The 27,860-nt window shown below is 43.4% G+C and overlaps 1 protein-coding gene across 4 annotated transcripts in view; it reads right to left on the bottom strand.

The window, feature by feature from the left end:
• DCAF6 (DDB1 and CUL4 associated factor 6) overlaps nucleotides 1–27,860 on the bottom strand; it is a 1,153,281-nt gene that overhangs the window by 745,847 nt on the left and 379,574 nt on the right. For all 4 annotated transcript variants that reach the window (XM_044288252.1, XM_044288251.1, XM_044288253.1 and 1 more), the window contains exon 9: nucleotides 9,056–9,149. In XM_044288252.1, the coding sequence (XP_044144187.1) occupies nucleotides 9,056–9,149 (94 nt within the window). The remainder of the gene's footprint in view (nucleotides 1–9,055; nucleotides 9,150–27,860) is intronic.

The following is a 27,860-nucleotide window of genomic DNA, read 5'->3' as shown; positions in this document are numbered from 1 at the left end:
AAAATATAACCTGTCCAAGTCTTGTCCATTTTGTGGACAAACGGATCAGTTTAGCCCCAATGCATTCTGAATGGATAAGGATCTGTTCAGAATGCATCAGTTTGCCTTCCGTTCAGCCTCCATTACACTCTGGAGGCGGACACCAAAATGCTGCTTGCATCGTTTTGATGTCCGCCTGACGATGCGGAGCCAAACGGATCCGTCCTGACTTACAATGTAAGTCAATGGGGACGGATCCGTTTTCACTGACACAATATGGTGCAATTGAAAACGGATCCGCCTCCCATTGACTTTCAATGTAAGTCAAAACGAACCCATTTGCATTATCATGAACTATAAGGTTTTAACACGCTGGTACTATACCCCTGAAAGATTACATACGTTTTTCCCTTCTACTCGCCACATCTGCTGGCGGTAGAAAACAGGCAGACACTTTCTACTATATATGGTGGCTGTGTCCAGCTATAAAACTGTATTGGGACAATGTAGGAGATGCACTCTCAGAGGTCTACAGCAGACATTCCAATGCTCTCTGACTGCTTTACTTGGGCTATTTGGTGGCATCAGATGAGAGATCTTTGGGATGGGACTTTACCTGTGTGCAGTAGTCAGAACACTGGTGGCCTCCCATCGGAAATGAGAAATGCCGCCATCTCTCTTACAGTGGCAGCTCAAATGTGATCAGATCTATAGATAACAGCAGATAAAGCATTGGTGAAGTAGGTACACCTTGCCTCTTCCGCAGGATCACTTTTTGGTAACCTACTGGCTTGGAGTGACGCTGCTCATTGCTATGTCTAGTAAATGTGCCTTAACACTGATCGATGACAAAATTTGTTGGCTACTGTATAGAATGACAATAGACATCCTTGTACTGGCAATGCCTTTCTGATATGTATCTAGAAAACTCCACTGTACAATTTTGTTTGCTTCTTATTTTCATTAAGATGTCTTTAATAAAATATTTTAAAAACTAAACTAAATACAAATCAACAAAAATTACATATATATATATATGGGGAAAAAATGAAGAAAGTGAATATTAGACTATTCAATAAAATAGCAGTGTTTGTATTCTTCTTGACAAACTCAAACATTCACTATATAAACTGAAATTTTTTGGGAGATTTTGCTTTCCTTTGAATCACTTAATATTTAGTTGTATAGCCACTGTTTCTGAGAACTGCTGTACATCTGTGTTGCATGGAGTCAACCAACTTCTGGCACCTGTGAACAGGTATTCCAGCCCAGGATGATTGGAATGCATTCCACAGTTCTTCTCTATTTCTTGGTTTTGCCTCAAAAACTGCTTTTTTGATGTCACCCCACAAGTTTTCTATTGGATTAAGATCCGGGGATTGGGCTGGCCACTCCATAACGTCAATCTTGTTGGTCTGGAACCAATATGTTGCACGTTTACTGGTGTGTTTTGTTCGAACACCCATTTCAAGGGCATTTCCTGTTCATAAGGCAGCATGACCTCTTCAAGTATTCTGATGTATTCAAACTGATCCATGATCCCTGGTATGCGATAAATAGGCCCAACAACTTAGTATGAGAAACATCCTCATATCATGATGCTTGCACCAACATGCTTAACTGTCTTCACAGTGTACTGTGGCTTAAATTCAGTGTTTGGGGGTCATCTGACAAACTGTCTCCGGCTACTAGACCCAAAAAGAACAATCTTACTTTCATCAGTCCACAAAATTTCTCTTTAGGCCAGTTAAAGTGCTGTTTGGCAAATTGTAACCTCTTCAGTACATGTCTTTTTTCAACAGTGGGACTTTGCTGGGGCTTCTTGCAGATAGCTTGGCTTCACATAGGTGTCTTCAAATTGTAACAATTGTAGCTAATTGTAGGCTGAGTCCTTGCCATTTTGGCTATTCTATCCATTCGAATGGTAGTTTTTGGCTTTCTTTCACATCTGTCAGGTTTTGGTTGCCATTTTAAAGCATTTTTGCGATCATTTTAGCTGAGCAGCCTATCATTTTCTGCACTTCTTTATATGTTTTCCCCTTTTCAATCAACTTTTTAATCAATGTACGCTGTTCTTCTGAACAATGTCTGGAACGACCCATTTTCATCAGAATTTTAGAGAGAAATGCACTGTAACCAGCATGTACAACATTTGCTGCCTTCTTTCCTTAAATAAGGGCAATAATTGCCACCTGTTTTTCAAAGAATGAATGACCTCACTCATTGAACTCCACACTGCTATTATTTTGAACATGGCTCTTTCAATAAGTGATTGAATTAGAGAATCAGAAGCATGCATGTCATGACTGTTGGGTCTGTTGGGTTTCTATAACTCTACAACATCTGCTAGTAAATTATTTGCCATGTAGAAATATCATTTCTACCAAAAACAGTGATTGATCAGGTTAGTAATCTCTGACTGCTATTATTTTGAACACAACTGTGTGTGTGTGTGTGTGTGTATATATATATATATATATATATATGTATAAAGAGAATCACAGGAGCACAAGACCAAACATCACGGTGCAAATCCTCTCAACCGCAGGCTCCAACGGTTAGATGAGTATAGTATCCAAAGAATAAGGCAGCACTCCAAGTTAAATGAAGAAAGTGGATCCTTTATTCCCCTCTGTGCAACGTTTCAACCGTCTCAATGCGGTCTTTCTCAAGCATATCAAAATGGTGCCATACACGGGTATATATACCCACAATCCATAGCAAACGAATTTAAGTGACAATTATATAATACTAAGTGTAATTAAGTGAAAAAGAACAATATAGGGTATATCAAAACTGACGTGGTTTATATGACCTAATAATTTACATGACCTGATATTCTACACAGTGAAATACAGTGTACACATATATATACTCATCATGGTAATGACATGACTGGGTTAGTTGACCATAATCAAGTTTATAAACATAATATCATCACACCTGGGTGCATAAACAAAGTGAATAATCCAGTGAAGTTAAAAACACTCACACTGTGGCGCATGGACAGGAGCGCCAAAGTCTGCGTCCTCACCGCTGAACTGCGCATGCCCAGAGTCCTCATCGCATCACACAGGCAACACCCTCCAGGCGGGGCCCAGCGCCGTCACAGTGGCGGCGTGTAAACACCTATCCAGTGCGGCCGTCAGGTGACCCCCCAGGAGGATATATCCGGCGGGACCCCGCCCACGAAGCAGGACCCGCGTCGCCTAGGCAACAATATACACATTGCTGTCACGGCAAGCGCTAGCCCAACATCGCGCGCAGAGGCCCGCCCCAGACCCAGGACGGATTCGGACAATCGGCAACCAGAATCAGCAGGGGGAGGGGAGAGAAATACTGACAAAGGGAGAGAAACACAAAGGGCACAGCAACCTCGAAATAAATGAATAGATAGAGGGAAACCAGTCAGTTCCCCTAAGGGTCACCATGTATAGAATTCAAATTGAAAAGATAGGAGTGACAGTGGTTTAATAAAGTATATCGGCACTAAGAGAGACCTTCATGTTGTGTGCCATACTGATAATATAAGACAACAGGACGGGGGCCAAAGGGTCACGCCGCTCTCACGGCAGAACCCCCAGGTCCATTGCGGGTTTGGGTTCAGAGACACGTCCATGCCTCAGGGCCCAAACCCAACAGAAGAGACCACCACTCCAAACCAACAATATATCCATGGTTGACCCATATATTATATAACATAGACAAAGTACATGCACCCCAAGGTTCTCCCCCATCAGCACAATCCCAACCCAGAGACGCAGAACAGGAGGCACAACGTTCATGAGTACCACCAGAGGAGCACCAAAAATCTAGAGAAAGAAAAAAGATTGTATAAGCAAATAAGACAGCAAAACTGTACATGTATCTGAAACAATGAATTACTTAATTGATGACACCAATAAAGAATTCACATACACCAGGGCATGGGGCGGAGAGGAACACAAGAGGATAATGAGCAGCCACATTCTATACTACACTCCACTTAAAGTCAACGTTGAGACCATGAGGTCTCAGTGTGTTGAGAAGATAGATCCATCTTAGCTCACGTTGTTTGAGAGCCAATGTCCTGTCTCCTCCCCTTCTGGACAGAGTGATATGGTCCACTAACATAAATTTTAAGTCCTTCTCCTTATGGTTGGCCTCAACAAAATGTTTAGGAACAGGCAGGTCTTTTCTTTTTTGTCTGATAGAGAACTGGTGATTATTTAAACGCGCCTTCATGTCACAGGTGGTCTCCCCAACGTATAGGAGACCACAAGGACACGAGAGCACGTAAATCATAAAGGAGCTGTTACAAGTAAAAAAATGACTAATCTCATATTGGGTCCCCGTAACAGGATGGGTAAACCTCTCCCCCTTGGTCATGTATGCGCAATTAACGCAACCAAGGCAAGGATAGGAACCCAACCTTCGAGAGCCAATATGCGACTGTACCAAGGTCCTAGCAGGAAGATCAGCCTGGACTAACTTGTCACGAAAATTAGTAGAGCGCTTATAAGAAAGCAAAGGAGGCACAGTCAGAGCCGTGATATTGGAAAAATTGACCAATGTTTACGGACAATGTGGGCAATTTGAACACTTTGTTCCGAAAACGTGGATATAAAAGGTATCCTCTCCACTTTATTGTGTTTGTCATTTAGTGGTACCTGTTGTGGATATTTCACCCTGGTAAGGTGTTTATCAATCAGCGGAGCCGGGTAACCACGTTCCCTAAACTTGTGTACCATCTGTGTAAGGCGAGTCGGGAGTAAATCTGGATCCTGTACCACCCTTTTGACCCTGAGTAACATAGTAACATAGTACATAAGGCCGAAAAAAGACATTTGTCCATCCAGTTCGGCCTGTTATCCCGCAAGTTGATCCAGAGGAAGACCCCTCTCTAGTAGCTATAGCCTGTAATATTACGCTCCAGAAATACATCCAGGCCCCTCTTGAATTCCTTTATTGTACTCACCATCACCACCTCCTCAGGCAGAGAGTTCCATATTCTCACTGCTCTTACCGTAAAGAATCCTTTTCTATGTTTGTGTACAAACCTTCTTTCCTCCAGGCGCAGAGGATGTCCCCTCGTCACAGTCACAGTCCTGGGGATAAATAGCTGATGGGATAGATCTCTGTACTGACCCTTGATATATTTATACATATTAATTAGATCTCCCCTCAGTCGTCTTTTTTCTAAAGTGAATAACTCTAATTTTGATAATCTTTCAGGGTACTGTAGTTGCCCCATTCCAGTTATTACTTTAGTTGCCCTCCTCTGGACCTTCTCCAGCTCTGCTATGTCTGCCTTGTTTACAGGAGCCCAGAACTGTACACAGTACTCCATGTGTGGTCTGACTAGCGATTTGTAAAGTGGTAGGACTATGTTCTTATCACGGGAATCTATGCCCCTTCTGATGCAACCCATTATCTTGTTGGCCTTGGCAGCAGCTGCCTGACACTGGTTTTTGCAGCTTAGTTTGCTGTTTATTAAAATTCCTAGATCCTTTTCCATGTCAGTGTTACCGAGTGTTTTACCATTTAGTATGTACGGTTGACTTGCATTTTTCCTTCCCATGTGCATAACTTTACATTTATCAGTGTTAAACCCCATCTGCCACTTATCTGCCCAAGCCTCCAGTCTATCCAGATCCCTCTGTAGTAGTATACTGTCCTCATCAGTGTAAATTACTTTACACAGTTTAGTGTCATCTGCGAAAATTGATACTTTACTATGCAAGCCTTCTACAAGATCATTAATAAATATATTGAAGAGAATAGGGCCCAATACTGACCCCTGAGGTACCCCACTAGTGACAGTGACCCAATCTGAGTGTGTACCGTTAATAACCACCCTCTGTTTTCTATCACTGAGCCAGTTACTTACCCACATACAGATGTTTTCTCCCAGTCCGAGCATTCTCATTTTATATACTAACCTTTTATGTGGTACAGTGTCAAATGCTTTGGAGAAGTCCAGATATACGACATCCATTGATTCGCCGCTGTCAAGTCTAGAACTTACCTCCTCATAGAAACTGATTAAATTAGTCTGACATGACCGATCCCTCACGAAGCCATGCTGATATGGCGTTATTTGCTTATTTCTGTTGAGATGCTCTAATATAGCATCTCTCAGAAAACCTTCAAACAGTTTACCCACAACAGATGTTAAACTTACCGGCCTATAGTTTCCAGGGTCTGTTTTTGGCCCCTTTTTGAATATTGGCACCACATATGCCATGCGCCAATCCTGTAGGACATTCCCTGTCAGTATAGAGTCTGCAAATATCAGAAATAAGGGTCTGGCTATGACATTACATAATTCCTTTAGGATACGGGGGTGTATGTCATCCGGTCCTGGCGATTTGTCTATTTTAATCTTTTTAAGTCGCTGATGTACTTCTTCCTGGGTCAGACAGGACACTTTTAATGGGGAATTTATTTTTGCATTCTGCATGTCATCTGACAATTTATTTTCCTCAGTGAATACATTGGAGAAAAAAATATTTAACAGCTTTGCTTTCTCCTCATCGCTCTCTGCGACTTCCCCCTCATTACTCTTTAAAGGGCCGACACCTTCAGATTTATACTTTTTAACATTTATATACTTGAAGAATATTTTAGGGTTAGTTTTACTCTCTTTGGCAATTAATCTCTCGGTCTCTAGTTTGGCCGCTTTTATTTGTTTTTTACATGTTCTATTTTTTTCCTTATAGTTTTTCAGTGCTTCCGTGCTGCCCTCCTGTTTCAGTGAATGATATGCTTTCTTTTTGTCATTTATTGCTTTCGTTACAGTTCTATTTATCCACATTGGTTTCTTTTTATTCCTTAACCTTTTATTACCATACGGTATGTACCTCTCACAATGAGATTTTAGGATGTTTTTAAAGATATCCCATTTTGTGGCTGTATTTTTATTTTTGAGGACTTTGTCCGAGTTAGTTTGGCCTATGGCCTCTCTTAGTTGGCTAAATTTAGCTTTTTTGAAGTTTGGTATTTTTGTTCCTCCCTGTAGAAACGCTCTTTTGAATGATAATTGGAAGGTTATTACTTTGTGGTCACTATTTCCCAGGTGTCCCCCAACCTGCACGTCTGTTGTTCTGTCCGGCCTATTGGTTAATACTAAGTCCAGTATGGCCGTCCCTCTAGTCGGGTCCTGAACCAGTTGGGAGAGGTAGTTGTCTTTGGTTATTGCCAAGAACCTGTTTCCTTTATGAGATATACAAGTTTCAGTTTCCCAGTCTATATCTGGGTAGTTGAAGTCCCCCATAATAACCACCTCATTATGATTTGCCGCCTCGTCTATCTCGTTTAGTAATAGATTTTCTGTGGACTCTGGTATATTAGGTGGTTTATAGTAAACTCCTATTAGTAATTTATTGTTGTTTTTAGCTCCATGTATCTCTACCCACAGTGACTCCACATGTTCATGTCCCTCATTTATATCTTCGCGGAGTGTGGGCTTTAGACCGGACTTTACATAGAGGCAGACCCCTCCTCCTCTCTGGTTTTGACGATCCTTTCTAAACAGACTGTAACCTTGTACATTAACCGCCCAGTCATAGCTATCATCCAGCCATGTCTCAGTTATTCCCACTATGTCATAGTTCTCCTCACACATCACTAATTCCAGTTCACCAGTTTTATTAGTCAGGCTTCTGGCATTAGTATACATACATTTGAGAGGTTTATGTATATTTTTTACCCTACACCTTTCCTTCTGAACTGTTCTAGTCCCTCCTTCCATTCCTCCCCCAGTCCCATTACTTTGCCCCCGGTCTCTATCTGCACTATCTTCCCGTCCTATAACGTAATTACCCTCCCCCCCAGTCCCTAGTTTAAACACTCCTCCAACCTTCTAGCCATCTTTCTCCCCAGCACAGCTGCCCCTTCCCCATTGAGGTGCAGCCCGTCCCTACGATAGAGCCTGTAGCCGATAGAAAAATCGGCCCAGTTCTCCAGGAACCCAAACCCCTCCTTCCTACACCAATTCTTGAGCCACTTGTTAATCTCCATAATCTCCCGCTGCCTTTCTTGTGTGGCTCGTGGTACAGGCAGTATTTCGGAAAATACTACCTTTGAGGTCCTTGCCCTCAGCTTTTGACCTAAATCCCTGAAATCATTTTTGAGGACTCTCCACCTACCTCTAGGTGGAGAGTTGACTGTATGGTACAGAATTAATGATAGACCTTGGATGACTGCTGCTAAAATGTAGCAGCGTATTACAGTCAGAGGGTGTTGCCTGTGTGACGCGATGAGGACTCTGGGCATGCGCAGTTCAGCGGTGAGGACGCAGACTTTGGCGCTCCTGTCCATGCGCCACAGTGTGAGTGTTTTTAACTTCACTGGATTATTCACTTTGTTTATGCACCCAGGTGTGATTATATTATGTTTATAAACTTGATTATGGTCAATTAACCCAGTCATGTCATTACCATGATGAGTATATATATGTGTACACTGTATTTCACTGTGTAGAATATCAGGTCATGTAAATTATTAGGTCATATAAACCACATCAGTTTTGATATACCCTATATTGTTCTTTTTCACTTAATTACACTTAGTATTATATAATTGTCACTTTTATTCGTTTGCTATGGATTGTGGCGATATATACCCGTGTATGGCACCATTTTGATATGTTTGAGAAAGACCGCATTGAGACGGTTGAAACGTTGCACAGAGGGTAATAAAGGATCCACTTTCTTCATTTTACTTGGAGTGCTGCCTTATTCTTTGGACACTATATATATATATATATATATATATATAATACCACAAATATTGCAGCAGCACAGTCAGAAGTTGTGCACTGGGTGCAAGATTCCTCACAGAGGCAGGCTTCTCCTCCAAGATATGTATTCAGCAAATGATGAGGGAGCACTTCCAGCTTTTGGTGGTAGGATTACGACCCCAAACTTTATTCCCAGCTAGGAAGTTTGGGGTCGTTACCCTACCACCAAAAGCTGGAAGTGCTGCCTCATCATTTGCTGAATATATATATATATATATATATATATATATTTTTTTTTTTTTCATGTACTGTCAATAGTATTAATACAAGTAAACAGCATAATCGAATGCATACCATCTCTTTCTCGTTCTCTTTCAGGTCTTGATCTGGGTCCTGTATCTGACCAGTCTCCTCTTAACCTGAGGCGCTTAAGTGGAGGTTGTGGTACCTTAATAGTAAAAAAGGCATGCCATTAATACATGAGAAAGAAAAAATCTAAAGTAGTTGCAAAAAAAATAATATATACATATATATATATAGTTGAAAAAATCGGACTGCACTCCAAACGTATCCTCAAACAATGTGTGTTTATTCACCCATATATGGCAAAGCGACGTTTCGGCTCAAACTGAGCCTTTCTCAAGCATTGGTGAACAGTTAATGACAAGTATATAAAGGTGTATCACAATACAATCAATAAAATTACATAATTGATACTTTACAAATAATGCCTATAGGCGATATACAAATGTGCAAGAAAACGGAACATTCATATTACATAAGGTGACTAGTGCTTAGAATATTAACAAAATATCATATAATGTCATATTACACATAGTAAAACCGAAAGATACATAATTGATTGCACCTGCAGCTTATCACCATCTCATTTATATATAAACTTGGGTGGTAACCATGTGCAACACCTTAAGTATAGATGAATAGAAACCTGATAGAGGGATGGGGCCCACGTATACCGTAGCGCCGATCGGCGCGTCCTGTGAGATCCAGTGCGCATGTCCCAGCCTACCACCGTCATCCACAGGAGACACATGCGAACACTGATGACATCAGCAGCATTCCGGTGTCGCCCGTCGATGACTATGGACAGTCACGCATGCGCAATACCGTTGTCATCAACCAGCAGCCATGTTGCTCAAGGGAATCCTCTATGGGCAATTATTTGTTTCTTTTTATTTTTATTATTATTTAATACGGGGCCGAGAAACGTTCTATAAGATCAGTTGCTATGGTTGCTTACCACTCTATTACAGGGGGGCTATGTCACCATCCTTTTCAAGATGATAGACATAGCACCATTGTTCCCACAAACACCCTCGGCATGTCAGTGCCGTCGGCCCTATGGGATCTTGCCCTGCTTCACTTTGCAACTGTGAGGGAGCTCCTCATAATAGTAGAACGATGTCCATTACTGACAATCCCGGACCACGTAGAGGATAACCGAATCGCTCTCCCTTAGATTATATATATATATTATATATATATAGCAAACAAATAAAGTAGCAGCACACCACTAAATGCACTAAGACTGAGTATACAGGTGAATATGTGAACAGGGTCAAATACATGACGCCATTATTATTATTATTATTATTATTATTATTATTATTATTTACTGCAAATGCAGTAAAGAAGCTATTAGCGCATATTATTGATCAAAAATATGTCGGGCCCACCTACCTGGCGACAAGGTTGCTTCTTATCAGGTGGGACCTACTCTAACATGGAGGGTCCAGCTCCATTTTCACTCTGATTTAAAAACACCAAGGGCTGGGGGATGGGCGAGGAGTGCTAAGTTCCAAAGAGGATGCCTAGTCCTCTATAATATACATATAAGCAAAAAACGGAACAGCACCTCCTGAGACTAATCGCAGGTGCAAGCTACCCGGCAATAATACAGCAAACAAATAAAGTAGCAGCACACCACTAAATGCACTAAGACTGAGTATACAGGTGAATATGTGAACAGGGTCAAATACATGACGCCATTATTATTATTATTATTATTATTTACTGCAAATGCAGTAAAGAAGCTTGCACCTGCGATTAGTCTCAGGAGGTGCTGTTCCGTTTTTTGCTTATATGTATATTATAGAGGACTAGGCATCCTCTTTGGAACTTGGCACTCCTCGCCCATCCCCCAGCCCTTGGTGTTTTTAAATCAGAGTGAAAATGGAGCTGGACCCTCCATGTTAGAGTAGATCCCACCTGATAAGAAGCAACCTTGTCGCCAGGTAGGTGAGCCCGACATATTTTTGATCAATAATATGCGCTAATAGCTTCTTTACTGCATTTGCAGTAAATAATAATAATAATAATAATGGCGTCATGTATTTGACCCTGTTCAGTTGACATTAGCACATCGCTAATGTCCGCTAGCTTGGTACTAAGTTTTTTGATGGCAGAAACCCTTTAAGCATTTAATAGTCCCGCAAGGGGACTATAATAGGTGATATGTTGATTGTTTCTAAAATACATTGCACCATTGCACAATGCATTTTTAAATAAGATCATTTTTATTAATGTTTTTATGAACATTTATGAACATTATTCATAGGAAAAATATAGAAAAGAATACTATAAATACAGAAATCTCCCCCCCCCCCCCCCCAATCCGTCATACAAAACTCAAGAGGAAACAGCCCAAGTTATATCCCATATCATAAGATACATCCTCAGGTAAAAAGCCATGCTGTTCCTTAGTTCAGTTAATAGCCTCAAATTGTGATAGTCGATTACTTTTGAGGTCTACTCCATGCTCCAACCTAATTATGTCATTCATTCTAGAAATAAATTCTTGGCTGGTGGGGAGGCTCAAGGGCAATTGCCTTATGGGCTTGATAAAAAAAAAAAAAATCAGCAGTTTCCTCTACATTATTCAGCTCCAGAATCCCCAGAAGGCATATCTGTGGACTCAGAACCAAAGCAGTGGAAAACCCTCTATTAATAAGACTAACTATCCTTTCGGGTCGGCTTAACATAAGTACGCCTACCAACTTACCTACCTACTTTGCTAAGCAGTAGTGGTATGCCGAGACTGCTTACGGAGGGTAGGCTAAAGGGGCCTACCCCATTGAGTAGTTAGAAAAAAGGGGACTTGGGAGGGTGGGGCAGAAACGAGCTGCCGGTAAGGTGAGGAGGAGGCTGCGGCTTATAAGCAGCATAACTCCGCCTCCCCTCACACAAATGCGGCAAATGGCCATTTGTCTATAACTTGCATTCGGGTCAGCTTAAGATAAGTATACCTACCTACTTTGCTAAGCAGTAGGGCTATGTCGAGACTGTTGTACAGAGGGTAGGCTAAAGGGGCCAAAAAAAACAAACATAGCTCAGGGCATTAGTGTTTATTAACAAATTACAAGACCAGATTCCTGAAAGCATTTCACACAGCGGATTTGGTATATACCGTGCATAACAAGCCGAATGCCACCTGCCCAACTTCTTGAAAACATGCCCCGGAAGCCGCGCCAATGCGAAAGGAATGCCCTGTGATGGTACTGGGACTGACACCAACATTCCTCAATAATATGCAGATACATTTGAGAAGGCGCAGAACCCAGCCTTAGCAGGGGAGCATCCCCTTGGGTTGCTTTGTTAAAGCGCATCTATTCCTGCAATGCCATAACTGGGCACCATTTATTACCAGTGGGGAAGTATCTAACCTCTGTGAGCTGACCCGCTCGGGCCATCTTTGTGGACGTTAAAAGTAAGAATGTAGCATGACCCATCCCATAACAGCTGATTCTTCCTCAGATAGTTCTTGCACGTCGTGGTGCAGGTGCACTCGCCTGGTCTGAGAGAGCCATAGAAGGCTAGGTACATGGCTGTTTTGATCAATAAACTAGTGTGCTTACCGAAGGGGTTTTCGCGTAGTTTATCTGAAAGCAATCTGAACATTGACCCTGTAAATGGCTGTCATGTAGGGCGGGCCACAGCGGACCCCTTCTGGATACCCTTCAATAGCATTCTAATTGGATGGGCTGAAAACAAGGAGGGTTGATTAGGATGCAGTAGATTCAAATGATGTTGAATCCCAGCCAGGTACAACTTAATAGTGCTAAATGACAGCTTCTGGTGAGAGTGGCAAAATGAGGCAAACACCAGTAGGTAAGAAATGTTGCCCACTCCTGCCGAATAATGGGTTCTCTTAAAATTACAGAACGAGGTCCATGCCTTCTTAAATATCCTCAGGGTGTTACAGGACATAGTCTTTAGTCATAAGAGACCTGGCGGTGGCGAGATGAGGCATTAGTCCATCACTAGCTGGTGGAGCCTGGGCACTGGTGATGGTATGCGGTCTGCTTGTGGAGAGACCTGAACAAAGAGTGACAAGTTACCCCTGGATAATGCATTTTCAGCTACAATAACTTGCCCCCTAATGTGTTCACACTTGATGTAAAAATTGTATTGAAGTGAGAACCAAACCAGTCTCCTGACGAACGACATGATCGGTGTGGAGGTGTGGAGGACTATCCTGATCGTGAGCATGTGGCAGCAACTTCAAGAGTCTGGAAAGAAACGACCTGCCTTGGGGTATGATGCGCATGGCAAAGTTGAGCAGGGACTGAAGATCCGATTTAATAGCGACCCAACCTCGGGCTAGCTTATGTACTGCTTCTTTGACCCTGAGCAATTTGTCTTGAGGAAGGCTAGCTTCCATACTGCCATTATCCAGACGATTACCAAGAAATGTAATGGCAGTTCCACCTTGTGTGGTGCTACAGGCACCCTGAGGTCTGCAAACACCGATTGTAATACCTGTAGGTCCTGGGGTGTATGTTCTGGAGGTTCTATCAAGAGGAAGTGCAGTACGCAGCCCTGCAGGGTATTGCGATAGTGAGGTCACAGTTAATAGGCAAACAAGGGTTGCTCTAGGTTACTCACAGTTCCTTGGAAGACCCTGGGCAGGCGTACAGCAGTGATGGAGAGGCTGGTACAGGAGACCTCTGGGGCACTCTCAGTGTATAGGGACCAGGCCTGATTGTGGGTGAGGTGGATGTTGCAGGTGTTTAATGTGCCGGGGGCAAGGTCCCTTTAAGATTTGTGACGCCAGTGCCTGTAATGGTGGCACACAGATTGAGGATAGGAATAATTGAGGAACACGTTGTTGTGGTGAACCAAAACTTCCTTTCCTGGAAACAGTTAACTTTGTACAGTCTTTTGTAAAGTTCCATATGACAGCAACAGTCATAAGCCGGCTTTTATAAATGGCAGGCACAATGTTCTTGCAAGATACTCAGAGGGTAAAAACACTTACAGACCAGGCTGGACTTTTCCTCAGAAATCCTGTGCACTATTCCTCAGAACTCCTGGCTGTCTCAATCCCAAGGCCCGTATGCCCTAATGCTGGCTTTATCCTTGGTAGAAAACTTCCTCAGGTATATATATCCTTGCTTTAGGTAAAAATCCTTCTGCCCTTCAGCTCTCTTGTCTGGCTGGGATACTTCTGCTCTGCTCTTTGCTTATGGGAACTTGGTTTCCCAGGAGGTAGCTTCTTCTCCTGGTGTTCAGCTAGAAGCCTGGGCTGTCTAGCTGCATGTCAGAGCCTACACCTCAGCTCCTCTCTGGCTAAAGTGTCTTCTTGCTTCAGACGCTGCACACAGACTAACTCATCCCTGTCTGGGCCTATCTATATGTAGTAGGGGTTCCCTAGCTCCCTCTACCATCTAGGAGGAACTACACCTTAATAGGCCTGATACACAGGGAAATACACATAAAAACATATAAAAATACATTTAAAATGGACTGTTAAATACGATGTCACTGTTCCACAGGAGGTGGAGAACAACGTGGCCCAATTGACCCTTGTGTAGTGCCCACATTTACCTAATGGGACACTACAGAAGTCATCCAAGTAGTGAATGACATGAACGACACAAAATAAGTCTTGAAGGATCCAATGTATGGATCTGGCAAACTGATCAAAAATCCATGGGTTGGATTTAGAGCCAAAGGTCAACATATTGGCAAAGTAATATTTGTTTAACCACTTAATCCTGTGCCATTGCCACAACTGCGGCTGGATTGGGAGTAGCTTAAAGGCGTCTGTGATATCCGCTTTAGACAGCCAAGCTCCCCAACCCCACCTCAGTATGACCTGAATGGCTTCATCGATAGAAGTGTATTTCATTGAGAATTCTTCTGACGGGATTAAAGAATTAAGACTAGGTATGGGTAATGAGTGTGGGGCTGACACGTCGTATATCAATCTTTTTTTATTACTGAACTTCCCAGTCACTACCCCAACAAGTTAATCATCCAACAATCAAAGGGGGGATAGTCGAATGGCCCGATGAGATACCTCTTGTCCAACTCAGCCTGAACGAGCTGGGAAATGGCCACGGGGTCTCTTGAGGCTGACAACAGGTTCTTGCACTCGTAAGTGACCTGTGGAAGAGCCAATAGCCCTGTATGTAAACCTGTGGAAAGACCATTAACAACGAACTGTACCCAGTCGGCATGTGAATGGGACCCTAACAGGAAACGAAGGAGACCTACATCCACCACGCTTAGTCATGCTGGATCAGGATTTTTTTGTGGACAAGACACGGGGGTGGGCTCTGAAGCATATCGCACATAAATGCAGAAGTCTACACTGGCTGTAATTGCATGCCGAGAAATTAAAGTTATTGCAGATCTGAGACTTCCCTAGATACTTGATGGGGCGCCCCAACTTGTCCACTCCCGGGACATTTTGGCTGACTGATGGCCCAGGAATATTACTAGCCTGTGACTGTGCTGGATTGTTGACAAATGAGCACCAGTCTGTCATATGGGAGTAGGAGTGGCATTTAGAACAGGCAGGAGCTTTGAGGCCCACAAAGTGTCTACAGAATAGTTCTGTGTCCATATTATACCAATCCACCGTGTGTTGGAATTGAGCCAACGCCGCTGCAGCTTTCGCTGAGAAGGAACGGTGATAGTCGTAAAAGGCCGACCCACCAAATTTATAAGCTAGATCCACTACTTTGTACAAATAAAGATCTAACTCCTTCCTGCATTGCGGATTAACAGAACAGACAATATCCCTATACAGACTAAAGGCTAGGACAAACTCTGGTATGCTGAGTTTTCTATTCAACCTCACAACCTTAGATTTGAGAACAACCGAGACATCCACACAGACTATGGTCTTGTTGTCTGGTTCCTCATGGGCTGTTATGAGTAAGAATGCTAAGTTTACGTCCTTGCTGTCAATTATGTTCTGCAGTATGTTGGCTGGAACGAAGTGGGACGGTGCGATAGGGGGTATAGAACCTGACCCACCAGCCACACTAGCCTGGAGGCCAGAAGAACCTGCTGGACTATGGGACACCAAACGGGCAGCTGTATCGCCTGCCTCGACCAACTCTAGCCTGCCCTGAAAGTTTGACATTGATGATGTAATGGAGTTGATGGCTGCATGCAGTTGCGTATGCGAGGTCGGAATAATGTCCATGGAGATCATCTGTGGGTTTTGGACCACCGGAACTGAAGACAGAAGACAGAACAGTTCCGCCTTTCTTGCAGAAGCTGGAAATGGAATGCCTCTCTTGGATAACTCTGCCATTAACTTCGGCACAGTCCACGACCTTAATGATGGCGTGGAGTCTCTTGAGGAATGCGACGCCGCGCTCCCACGGGATGATGATGTATCGCCCATCAATGATTCTTGAGACATCCTACTAAAACACAACATGATTAATGCAGAAGATAAATAACCAACACCAGCTTGTGCCACTCACCAGAATCACAGACCACCGATGTGCCAAGAACCGCCGTACCAGCACACAAGATAACGTCCAGCATGCGGAGCACCCTTCACCAAAGTGACTGAATATGGGAAGATGTGTATATTTCAGAATAGAATATGACCTAAGTAGCCTTGCAAACCGCGAAAGAGTGTGGACTGAGACATGAGAGTGAGCAAGGCATGCAGTGTGGGATTGTATCCTGTGGTCGTGACCGGACTTAACGTGTCTGTAGATGTGACAGACGTATCTAATTGATTGATGTAGTCATGACAGGACTTAACGTGTCTGTAGACATGTGTTACGCCGGACGGGATCTCAGACATACAGATCAGAATCAGCAAACCAGGCTCTAGGCGAGAAGCAGGGGAAGGGTCACCTCCTAGCAAATCCCTGACTTCTCTCCCTGCTCTGCTCAGCCCACATTCAAACCTTGATGGTAGGAATGAAGTGTCCTCGTGTCTTGGCTAAAACACCCTAGATTCCCCGAGATGGTGAAAAGGGAAATAGGAGCAGCCTGCTAACACAGAACCTGGATGGGAGAGATGACACCAAAACAACCAAGATAGCAAACAACAAAAACTGAAACAACACTTATCTTTTCTGAGCTGGAACAGACAACCTTCCCTCCTTGCTTTTAAGGCCAGAATGATTTCTATAACCCGCTCAGAGTACTGGGATAGAGTGCTATTTAAACTGATGACCCCACCCAGTGCACCTGATGGGAGGCGGATCCAGCACAGCTCCAAAACAGAACACTAAACACGTGCTGCTATTCTGGCTGACCTCCGTACATAGTCAGAGCAGGACATGACAGTACCCCCCCCCCCCTTCTACGGGTGATCTCTGGACACCCCAGACCAACCTTATCCGGATGGGATCTATGAAAAGCCCTCACCAGTTGGCTGCCGTTGACATTCAGCGCCGGAACCCACATCCTCTCCTCAGGGTTGTATCCCCTCCAGTGTACCAGGTACTGAAGGGAACCCCAAAGAATTCTAGAGTCGAGAATCCTGGAGATCTCGAACTCCAAGTTTCCATCGACCAGAACCGGAGGAGGAGGCAATAGCGATGGTTCCACCGGATTCACGTATTTTTTCAGTAAGGACCTGTGGAACACATCATGGATCCTCCAAGTCTGCGGAAGATCCAGCCGAAACGCTACAGGATTGATCACCGCAGATATTTTGTATGGACCAATAAATCTTAGACCCAGTTTCCAAGATGGCACTCTCAATTTGATATTTTTAGTGGACAACCACACCAGATCATCCACACAGAGGTCCGGACCAGTCACACGTCTCTTGTTAGCCATTCGTTTATACCTCTCACCCATCTTCTCCAAATTCCCTTGGATCCTCCGCCAGATGGAGGATAAGGCACAAGAAAATCTCTCCTCCTCTGGCATCCCAGAGGAACCAGTCCCATAAAAGGTACCAAACTGAGGATGAAAACCGTATGCGCCAAAAAATGGCGACTTACCCGTGGACTCCTGCCTACGGTTATTCAACGCAAACTCTGCTAGGGACAAGAATGAGGACCAGTCCTGCTGATTCTCAGCCACAAAGCACCTCAAGTAGGTCTCCAGGTTTTGATTAGTACGCTCCGTCTGACCATTCGACTGCGGATGAAAAGCCAAAGAGAATGAAAGTTGAATGCCAAGCCAAGAGCAGAACGCCCTCCAAAACCTGGAGACAAACTGCATGCCCCTATCAGAGACCACATCCGAAGGAATACCATGCAATTTCACAATATTATCCACAAAAATCTGCGCAAGAGTCTTGGTGTTAGGCAGACTAGTTAATGATATAAAGTGAGCCATTTTACTGAAACGGTCAACTACCACCAAAATCCCTGTTCTCCCGGAGGAACTCGGCAGATCCGTAATAAAGTCCATAGACAAGTGCGTCCAAGGACGAGATGGAATAGACAATGGAAGAAGTGAACCAGCCGGTCGAGTATGAGCAACCTTTGACCGAGCACAGGTTTCACAAGCTGTCACGTAATCCTTAATGCTCTTACGTAACCCTGGCCAACAGAACCTCTGGGATACCAGATCACAGGTGGACTTACCACCAGGATGTCCAGCAAGGACAGTATCGTGATGTTCCTTGAACACCTTGTATCGCAGGCCCTCAGGAACAAACAACCACCCTGGGGGACAAGAACCAGGAGCCCCCTCCTGGGCTCCCAACACCTCCATCTCCAATTCAGGGTACAGAGCGGAGACCACCACCCCATCCGCTAAAATCGGCGCAGGATCCTCTGAATCACCTCCCCCAGGAAAACGGCGAGACAAGGCATCTGCCTTGACGTTCTTAACCCCTGGACGAAAAGGTTAGCACAAAATTGAACCTGGTAAAAAACTGTGACCATCTGGCCTGTCTAGGGTTCAGATGTTTGGCAGATTGCAGGTAAGCCAAATTCTTATGGTCTGTATATACCGTAACGGGGTGAGATGCCCCCTCCAACCAGTGACGCCATTCCTCAAAGGCCAACTTGATAGCCAACAACTCTCTATCTCCAACATCATAATTCCTCTCGGCGACCGAGAGCTTCTTGGAGAAAAAAGCACACGGGACCCATTTGCCAGGGGATGAACCCTGTGACAGAACTGCTCCAACCCCCACTTCTGATGCATCAACCTCCACTACGAATGGCTGAGACACATCCGGTTGCACCAGAATGGGAGCAGACGCAAAACGCTCCTTAATAGCCAAAAAGGCCTGCAATGCCTCATCCGACCAGACAGAGATGTCGGCGCCCTTCTTAGTCATATCTGTGAGAGGTTTTACTATGGTAGAATAGTTTGAAATACATTTTCTATAATAATTCGTAAACCCCAAGAACCGCATCAAAGCTTTCTAATTCTCTGGTCGGTCCCATTCCAGAACCGCCCAGACCTTTTTGGGGTCCATACAAAAACCAGAATCAGAAAGCAGATATCCAAAGAACGGAAGCTCTTGCACCGCAAACAAACATTTCTCCAATTTGGAATATAATTTATTCTCCCAAAGGATCGTCAAAACCTGTCTCACATGATCCTGATGGGTCTTCAGGTCAGGAGAGTAAATTAAAATGTCATCCAAGTAAACTACTACGAACCTCCCCACCAAATGATGAAAAATGTCATTGACGAATCACCCACCCTTAAGTGAATACCATGAGCAATGTGAGTGAGACTCCTTTGAGAAAGAGGGGAAGAATCAATTGCAAAAACCCGAATCTCTTAAGTGCAAGTACTTAGACCCAAATTTTGAAGAAAAAGGAAGTCAATTAGGTTTACCCCAGCACCACAGTCAAGGAATACTTAAACAAAAATGTATCTTGACTCTAGCGCCATCCTAGCTGGAAGGAGAAAACGGGAATTGCAGGGAGCTTGCATACCTGCCTGCTCTACCACACTATTCACACCACCAAGAGTCGGGAACAGTTTTTTTTTTCTTTTTCTCTTCCACCTGCGGTTTAACAAAAGGACAAGCCAAAACAAAATTACCACTTTTCCCACAGTAGTAACACAGTTTGTGCAATCTCCTAAAGTTTCTACTATCAGAACGGCAAGAAACCTGACCCAGCTGCATGGGTTCCTCCGCTACCCCAGAGTTACCTATAACATCACCCGGGGAGGCCGTCAAGATAACACTACTCACAGAAGGGATCCCTTGCGCGGAGGGAGCCCTACTCCTTTCTCTGATACGTCTATCTAACCGTACTGCTAAAGACATTGCATTCTCCAAAGAATCTGGGTACTCATGAAAAGCAAGGGCATCTTTCAATCTCTCAGATAACCCCTGACAAAACTGACTACGTAACGCGGGATCATTCCACTTTGATTCGGTCGCCCATCTCCTAAACTCAACACAGTAAGCCTCTGCAGAATGTTCACCCTGAAATAAATTACGTTATCTCGATTCCGCCATCGAGACCCGGTCTGGGTCATCGTAGATCAATCCCAGGACCTTAAATAATTCCTCCACCGACCGGAGGGCCCGAGAACCGGGCGGCAGAGAAAAGGCCCAGGATTGCGCGTCCCCCTTAAGCAGAGAAATGACTATACCTATCCTCTGACTTTCATCACCAGAAGACGATGGACGCAGCCGAAAATATAATTTGCAAGACTCTCTAAAACGGATAAAATCATCCGTACCCCCTGCAAATGGATCAGGAAGAGCAACCTTAGGCTCCACATATATTTGACCTCCTCCTGATGCCAGAGCATTCTGACACTGTGACTGTACCCTGGAGCTCCGCAACCTCTAGGGATAGCCCCTAACTAACGTATCAATTGACGCCATCACAAAAACCGCTGAGCATTGACAGTCAACGTAAGGCAGGTTATAATGTCACGCCGGATGGGATCTCAGACATACAGATAAACCAGCAAACCAGGCTCTAGGTGAGAAGCAGGGGAAATCCCTGACTTCTTTCCCTGCTCTTCTCAGCCCACATTCAAACCTTGATGGTAGGAATAAAGTGTCCTCGTGCCTTGGCTAAAACACCCTAGATTCCCTGAGATGGTGAAAAGGGGAATAGGAGCAGCCTGCTCACACAGAACCTGGATGGGAGAGATGACACCAACACAACCAAGATAGCAAACAACAAAAACTGAAACAACACTTATCTTTTCTGAGCTGGAACAGCCAACCTTCCCTCCTTGCTTCCAAGGCCAGAATGAATCCATAACCCGCTCAGGGCTTAAGGTATAATTGTATTATTTTTTTTTCCTTTTTATTTATATATATATATATATATATATATATATATATATATATATATATATTTATTTTTTATCAAGTCTGTGGACATGACAGGCTAGAGCCTAACCGAGGATATAATAGACACGTGAGAGACCTGCCCATCAGACAGACTTGCCATAACCAGCTTTGTAAATGGAATGTGAGTACGCACCCACAATGCTACTGTATCTGGCAACTGCTTCCTTTCTGATGTAGTGACTGAACGTAGCTGAACATGTTAAAAACAGAGTATTAGCAACTGTACAAAACCCCCTAGACTCAAAATCTACTTCCGTGATGCACAATAGCTTACTTTGACCCTGATGCCAAACGTGTTTACTAAGTATAGCTGCGTCTGCTGGTAAGAAGCCATGCAGCGGGTGGATAGAAGGAGCCACGAACCTATGGGACGCATATATGAAAGAAAGCCCTGTAGACAATTGACCTAATAATTGGTAAGTAACGCACTGCTTGAGATTCCCCCACCAGTTCATGAACCAGGAAAAAACAATGCAACCAAAGCCCCTCTGTAGCCAGACATAACTCTGATGGGACTGAATATAGCCTATGTACTGCCCTGTCCTATGATGTAACAATACCGGATATCTATAGGAACCGTATATAATTTATTTATTTTTTAAACACTCATCATCATTTTTTATCTCTTCTTTTTTTTGTAACACACCTTTTTCTTTTTTTACAACTGTAACGCTACACAACTATAAGCAGGATGGTTATCAAGATATGACAGGCAAATGTAAGCTGTAATAACCCTGCCGACCAGCAGATGGCATGCTGGGACAATTTGAGGCAGCAGAGCGCGGCTCTGAACACATGGAAGCCGGCTCTGCCGCTCGCCAAGACGAGCAGGTAACAACATGCGGCGTGTCGGTGCCGATCCCTCCCCCCCTGCCCAGGAATGAGGCCGCAAGGCCCTGATCTTACCACTGGAAGACGTGAACGCTGGTGGGGGATGTAGACACCGATGCCGATGAGAGGAAGAGACCGTAATCTCACGTGCGTACCGGCGCCCGGTAGTGACACAGAAACGAGCCGCTGGTAAGGTGAGGAGGAGGCTGCGGCTTATAAGCAGTATAACCCCACCTCCCCTCACACAAATGCGGCAAATAGCCATTTGTCTATAACTTGCCAGAAGGAACTTAAACTTACACACTCCCAAACCATAGAAACATATGATCATCCATCATACCACATTTGAGACAATAAGAATATGTCCTTATTCCTATCTTGTACATCAGTAAAGGACAAAGGAGTTTTGTAGAGTCATACTGTGCCTGCAAACTGAGCAAAACTGTGAAACGTCTCATTAGAATGTAGCTGATGTTGAAATAGTACATCAGTACTCTCCCATGGAGTAAAATGCTCGAACCTGAAAAATTCTGGTAAATGAGGATTTCATTACAAGGGAGGGAAAGGAGTAAACACCCACACACCCAAGGTACTTTTGTCTTTCTCCCAGACTTTAACCAGCAATGTCATGGTAGAAAATAACTTTCTATGAGACCCTGTAAACCCCACCTCTAATGCAGTCAAAAGAGTAGGATGCCCAGATAGAGACTGCACCAACCTCCTAGCCATAGCAAGGTCCTCAGCCAACCCCCAGCATCTAAGCTGCTGAAGTTGTGTCGCCAAGAAATAGAACCATAGATTGGAAATGGCTAAGACACCAATATCTTTATTTCTCTCTGCAGCATTTATAGTCTAATTCTAGGGGATTTCTTCTTCCTAATCAGCTCCCAGAACAATCCCTGTATCTTCTGAAAAAAACCAAACTGGTGAATTATGTAGTACACACAGAAGCTGTGGCATCCAAATTATCTGGATTAAATTACTCCATCCAATTAGTCCAATAAGAGAAGTTTACACCAGATATTCATTTTCTGAGTGAACACGTGGTCTAAATTGTCAGCTAAATAGTTCTAGCCAACACTGTAACTCCAAGGTATTTCAATTTCTGTACCACCTGTAACTGAGTGCTGTAAATTAGAGTGAGTACACAAAGGCCCAAGAGGTAGGAGAACAGACTTTTCCCAGTTAATGGTGAGATCTGACCTTACACCAAAATTCATAAGGATGTCCATTATAGTTCCAAGAGTCTTGTCTACATCCCATCCAGCAGCATGCTATAACCATATAGAGACTTTTGTTCTCTGTCTCTCACGGCCATACAGACTAAATCCCCGGAGGCCCTTATTAAGTAAGCCAGGGGTTCGGTAGCAAGAGAAAACAGGAGAGGGGATAAGAGGAATGCCCTGTCATGTACCTTTACCTAATGTAAATCTGTCAGATAACACCCCCCACCCCCGTCAACTCTAACTTTCGCCCTCTGATCATGATATGACAGCTTAATTCATGATGTGAACATTGGATGAAAATTTGAACAGTGTAGACCGTCTGCAGTATCTGGTAGCCAACACCTTAGCTAGGATTTTCACATCTTCAGTAAAGAGATGGGATGACATGGGTCCAGTACATTAGCATACTTACCTGGCTTGGGTATAACTACCACTAGGGCCTCCCGCATAGATTCTGGTAGGGTCCCCAACTGTCTAGCTTCTTGAAACACTGCCAGCAACTGGGGAAGCAGAACCTCACTATAAAACATATAAAACTCTTCCAGTAGTCCATTCACTCCATGGGCATTTTGATTTGTAAGTGAAGCCACCTCTTCGACCAGCTCCTGAAGTGTTAGAGGCTCGTCCAAAAAACAATGATGTTCATCTGAAATAGTCGGTACCTCCACCTTGGTAAACAAACGCTCAAAGTTCCTCTGGTCTGCACTGCAGCCGCTGTTCCAATACATTCGGCTCCAGTGTGCAAAGTCACAAGGGCTGTGTGCAGTGGAACTGTCTGATTACTCCTCTAAACGGCTATGCTCTAATTGCACCTCTAATATTGCTAAAGACATTGTGCCTTTAGCAGAGGAAATGCAATCATCCATATCAAAATTTTGTTCAAGGCCTTCTACCTCTTCTGTTTACAAAGGGAGAGGATGACGGAGTGTGGCTTATTCTGTGGTTCAAATTCTGAGTAAATTGAGATAGATTCAAATGACGCCTCAGGCTCATATTCGGAATATAAAAAATGTTTTCATCTGAGGATGCTAAGGAACTTATTCAAGCAGTCAGATCTACCATAAATTTGTCAGGGACTTAAATTCAGAGATCTGTTCAGAATGAGATTGGATTGTAAGGAAAGACATGCTTTTCCAGTTCATAAAAACATCCACTCCATGTTTAAACGTGAATGGAAGGTGCCTGGTAGAAAGTTATTTATACCTAGAACTTTAAGACTGCTCTTTGAGGAGCGAGATGAGGAGCTTTAAGTGTCGTGCCCTAAAGTGGATGTTTCCCTGGCCAAGCTGTCTAAAGGGTTGAATGACTTGCCATTTGAGGATATTGGTTCTTTGAAAGTCCCAATGGATAAAAAAAATTATGATTCTTTGAAGAAATCTTGGGACTCAGCAGCTGCTCCATTATCATCTATCTCAGTGGCTAGGTCTTTGAAAAAATGGCTGATTCAGCTTGAGGGTCTATTAAAAGAAAATACTACTTATGACAGATTAAAAGAGTCCTTTCCTCTTCTCCTGAAGGCAGTTGACTTTTTATCTAATTTCACTGCAAAATCAGTGAGAATGGCGGCTAGAACCACAGAATTTACAAATACTGCCAGAAGAGCCCTTTGGTTAAAGTCATGGTCAGAGGACACTAGATCAAAAATTAAAATTTGCAGTCTCATGTTGCTTGGGTAGGATTTGGAGAACATTCTGGAGAAAGCTTGATATAGTAAGAAATCCTTTCCCACAAATAATAGAAAGAGAAAATATCATTTTTGCAGATATTTTAAAAAAAAGAAGATGTTTCTCAGCTAAAAAGAAAAAAAAGGTTTCCTCTTTAACCCCAAAAGCACAGAAAATTCTAAACAATGACTATAGCTCAAGTAGGGTAAATCTAAAATTATTTCCCCTCGAATGTGAAAAATATCAACACAAATCTATGGGTGCTGAATTTAATAAACAATGATACAGTATCAAATTCTCATCCCCCCCCCCCCCCCCCAGTTCAGAAATCAACCCTGCTACAATAAGCTTTAGAAAATGACATTTGGGATCTATGGTCAAGGAAAGTAATTGTTCCTTTTCCTCTAGATCAGTTAGGACAGGGTTTTATTTGACAGTTTTTCATGCAAAAAAAAACAGAAGTCACCGACTGATAATAAATATGAAATGCCTAATAGTACAAAAACTTCAAAATGGAAACCATAACATTGAAAATAAATCTTCTACAGGGCGGATATTTCATGGCACCCTTGGATCTCCAGGACGTCTATTACCCAAAACAACTGCAAGATCAGAAATACCTGATGTCACAGAGTACTGTAATTTGCCCATGATTTTGTATATATCTGGTCAATGTGCTTCTTCTACTAGTCAGTGTGTGTTGGGCTACATAGTGGGGGTTGTAGTGATGGTTTTCACATCTCCCTGGTACCAGAGATAAGGTATGCTGATGACCTCTGTGACTCAGGAAATGTTAAGATTTAGGTTATTTATACTTCACAGGGGTCTCAATGCTCTGGCCATGCTTCAAAGCATTCCTCACTGCAGGGGGTATTAGATGTTGGGTACCCCAGCCCCTGCTAGTGATAGTACAGACAGGGGAGGGGGGGTGTATTTCTGGTTAACTTAGACTGGGTATACCAGTCAGTTGTTGTGAGAACAAGCTGAGGCGTTCTCTCCTCCTGGATTTGCTTCAATATAGGAACTTGGAATATCTGTAACTTTACCTGTAACTTCATGTGTGAACTCCAATAAACTGCTCACAGGTGACAACTCCTATTGCTCAGTGCCTATGTTCGTGAGTCACAAGCCGATTTTGTGACACCTGAGACTGGCAGTATATAAATGGGGAGCTAAACACTCCCAATTTCAGGCTCTTCCTTTTGGAATAAACACTGCACCTCAGATTTTTACAAAAATTATGTTAGAGGTTGTTGCTTATCTAAGAAGGTACACTGTTATTATTCCTTATTTAGAGGATCTTCTAATTGTGAGCAACTCAGTGTCATTGGAAGTGGCAGTATTCCAGACATGTCAACGTGTGTATCGTCTGGGGTGGCTGATAAATTGAAAAAAGTCCAATCTATCTCTTTCTCAAAAGACAGTATTTCTGGGGGTTCTGTCAATTAGAAAAGTTTTCTACCAGTAGAGAAAGAATTAAAGATCCAACCCCCTTGTGAGAGACTTCATAAGGCGACCATCCTACTCCATTCATCTGGCACTGGCTCTCCTGGGATCTCTCTCAGCTTGCATTCTGGTGGTGTGTTGAGCATAGTTTTACTCCAGAATTCTTTAAAGAGCTATCCTAGCCTCCAAGGAGGAATCTCTAGAGGATCTGTTCATAATCTTCCCAGAAGTAAGTCTTTCTTTAGCTTGGTGGGATATCCCGGAAAACTTGGGAAAGGTAGTTCCTTGGAACCGTGAATATCTGGAAATAGTAACAACAGATGCAAGCCTATGGAGTTAGAGGGCCCATTAATTCCTAATTTCTGTACAGGTTGAGTGGAATCAGGAGCAGGCAAGGAGGTCATCCAACCTGAGGGAGTTTTCTGAAGTGTGGATGGTGTTATCTGCCCTGTCTAATCATCTGACAGGGAGGGACATTCACATAAGATTGAACTGTTGTATCCCATCTGAATCACCAAAAAGGAACAAGGAGCATAGCCCTTCAGAAGGTGGCAAATACAATTTTGGGTTGGCCAGAAGGTCAACTTCATTCACTGTTGGCAGTTCATATAAAAGGAAATCTGAAGAGCTGATATGCTAAGCAGAGTAAGGGTGGATGCAAAAGAGTGGGGCCTAAATCCAAAAGTCTTTCTCCAGATATCCCAGAGATGGGGGAATCTGCAGAGAGACTTGTTTGCTTCAAAAACAAACACAAAACTGAAGAAGTTGTACTCCCCGTGGGAGGGGGAGGGGGGGGGGACGCATAGCCTAGCTGAAAGTTCAATTTCTGGCTTAGTGCATCTACCCCCATTCCGGCATCCCCTGTGATCAACATGCCGGAATGGGGGTAGATGCACTAAGCCAGAAATTGAACTTTCAGCTAGGCTATGCGCCCCCCCCCCCACGGTTCATTCCAAGAGTCTTAAAAAAGATCAGAAAAGAAAGGACAAAAATCATCTTAATAGCTCCAGTATGGGTCAAAAGGTCAAGGTTCCGCTTGCTAAAGGAACTTCCCCTGGAATGGCCATGGCCTCTTCCACGGTAAAGGAGTCTGTTGTCACAAGATGCAATTTTCTATTCTTATTTGGACAATCTTCGGTTAATTGCCTGGATTCTGAAGTGCTGATTGTTAAGCAATTTTCAAATGGGGTTATTAATACTATGGTGGAAAGCAGGAAAATGGTCAAATCCCCCCAAAATTCCGAGATTTGGAATAAATATTAACCCTTTATGATGTACTTTCTGTACAGTAAGTTTTGAATTTCTTACAGGATGGCTTTCAAAAGTAACTAAAGCTTATATTACACTGGGATATAACACGGGCGATTGTCGGGAAGGAAGTGTTTCTTCCTGGAAATCGCCTGCTTGCTAGCGGAGGAGAGCACTCCTATTTTGTGAATATAAACTGTATGGGGAGGGGCAATCGT

This window comes from Bufo gargarizans, chromosome 3 (assembly GCF_014858855.1).
Source record: "Bufo gargarizans isolate SCDJY-AF-19 chromosome 3, ASM1485885v1, whole genome shotgun sequence".
NCBI classification, from domain to species: Eukaryota; Metazoa; Chordata; class Amphibia; order Anura; family Bufonidae; genus Bufo; species Bufo gargarizans.
Note: the sequence above shows the minus strand (reverse complement) of the source record. Positions and strands in the feature narration are given on the sequence as shown.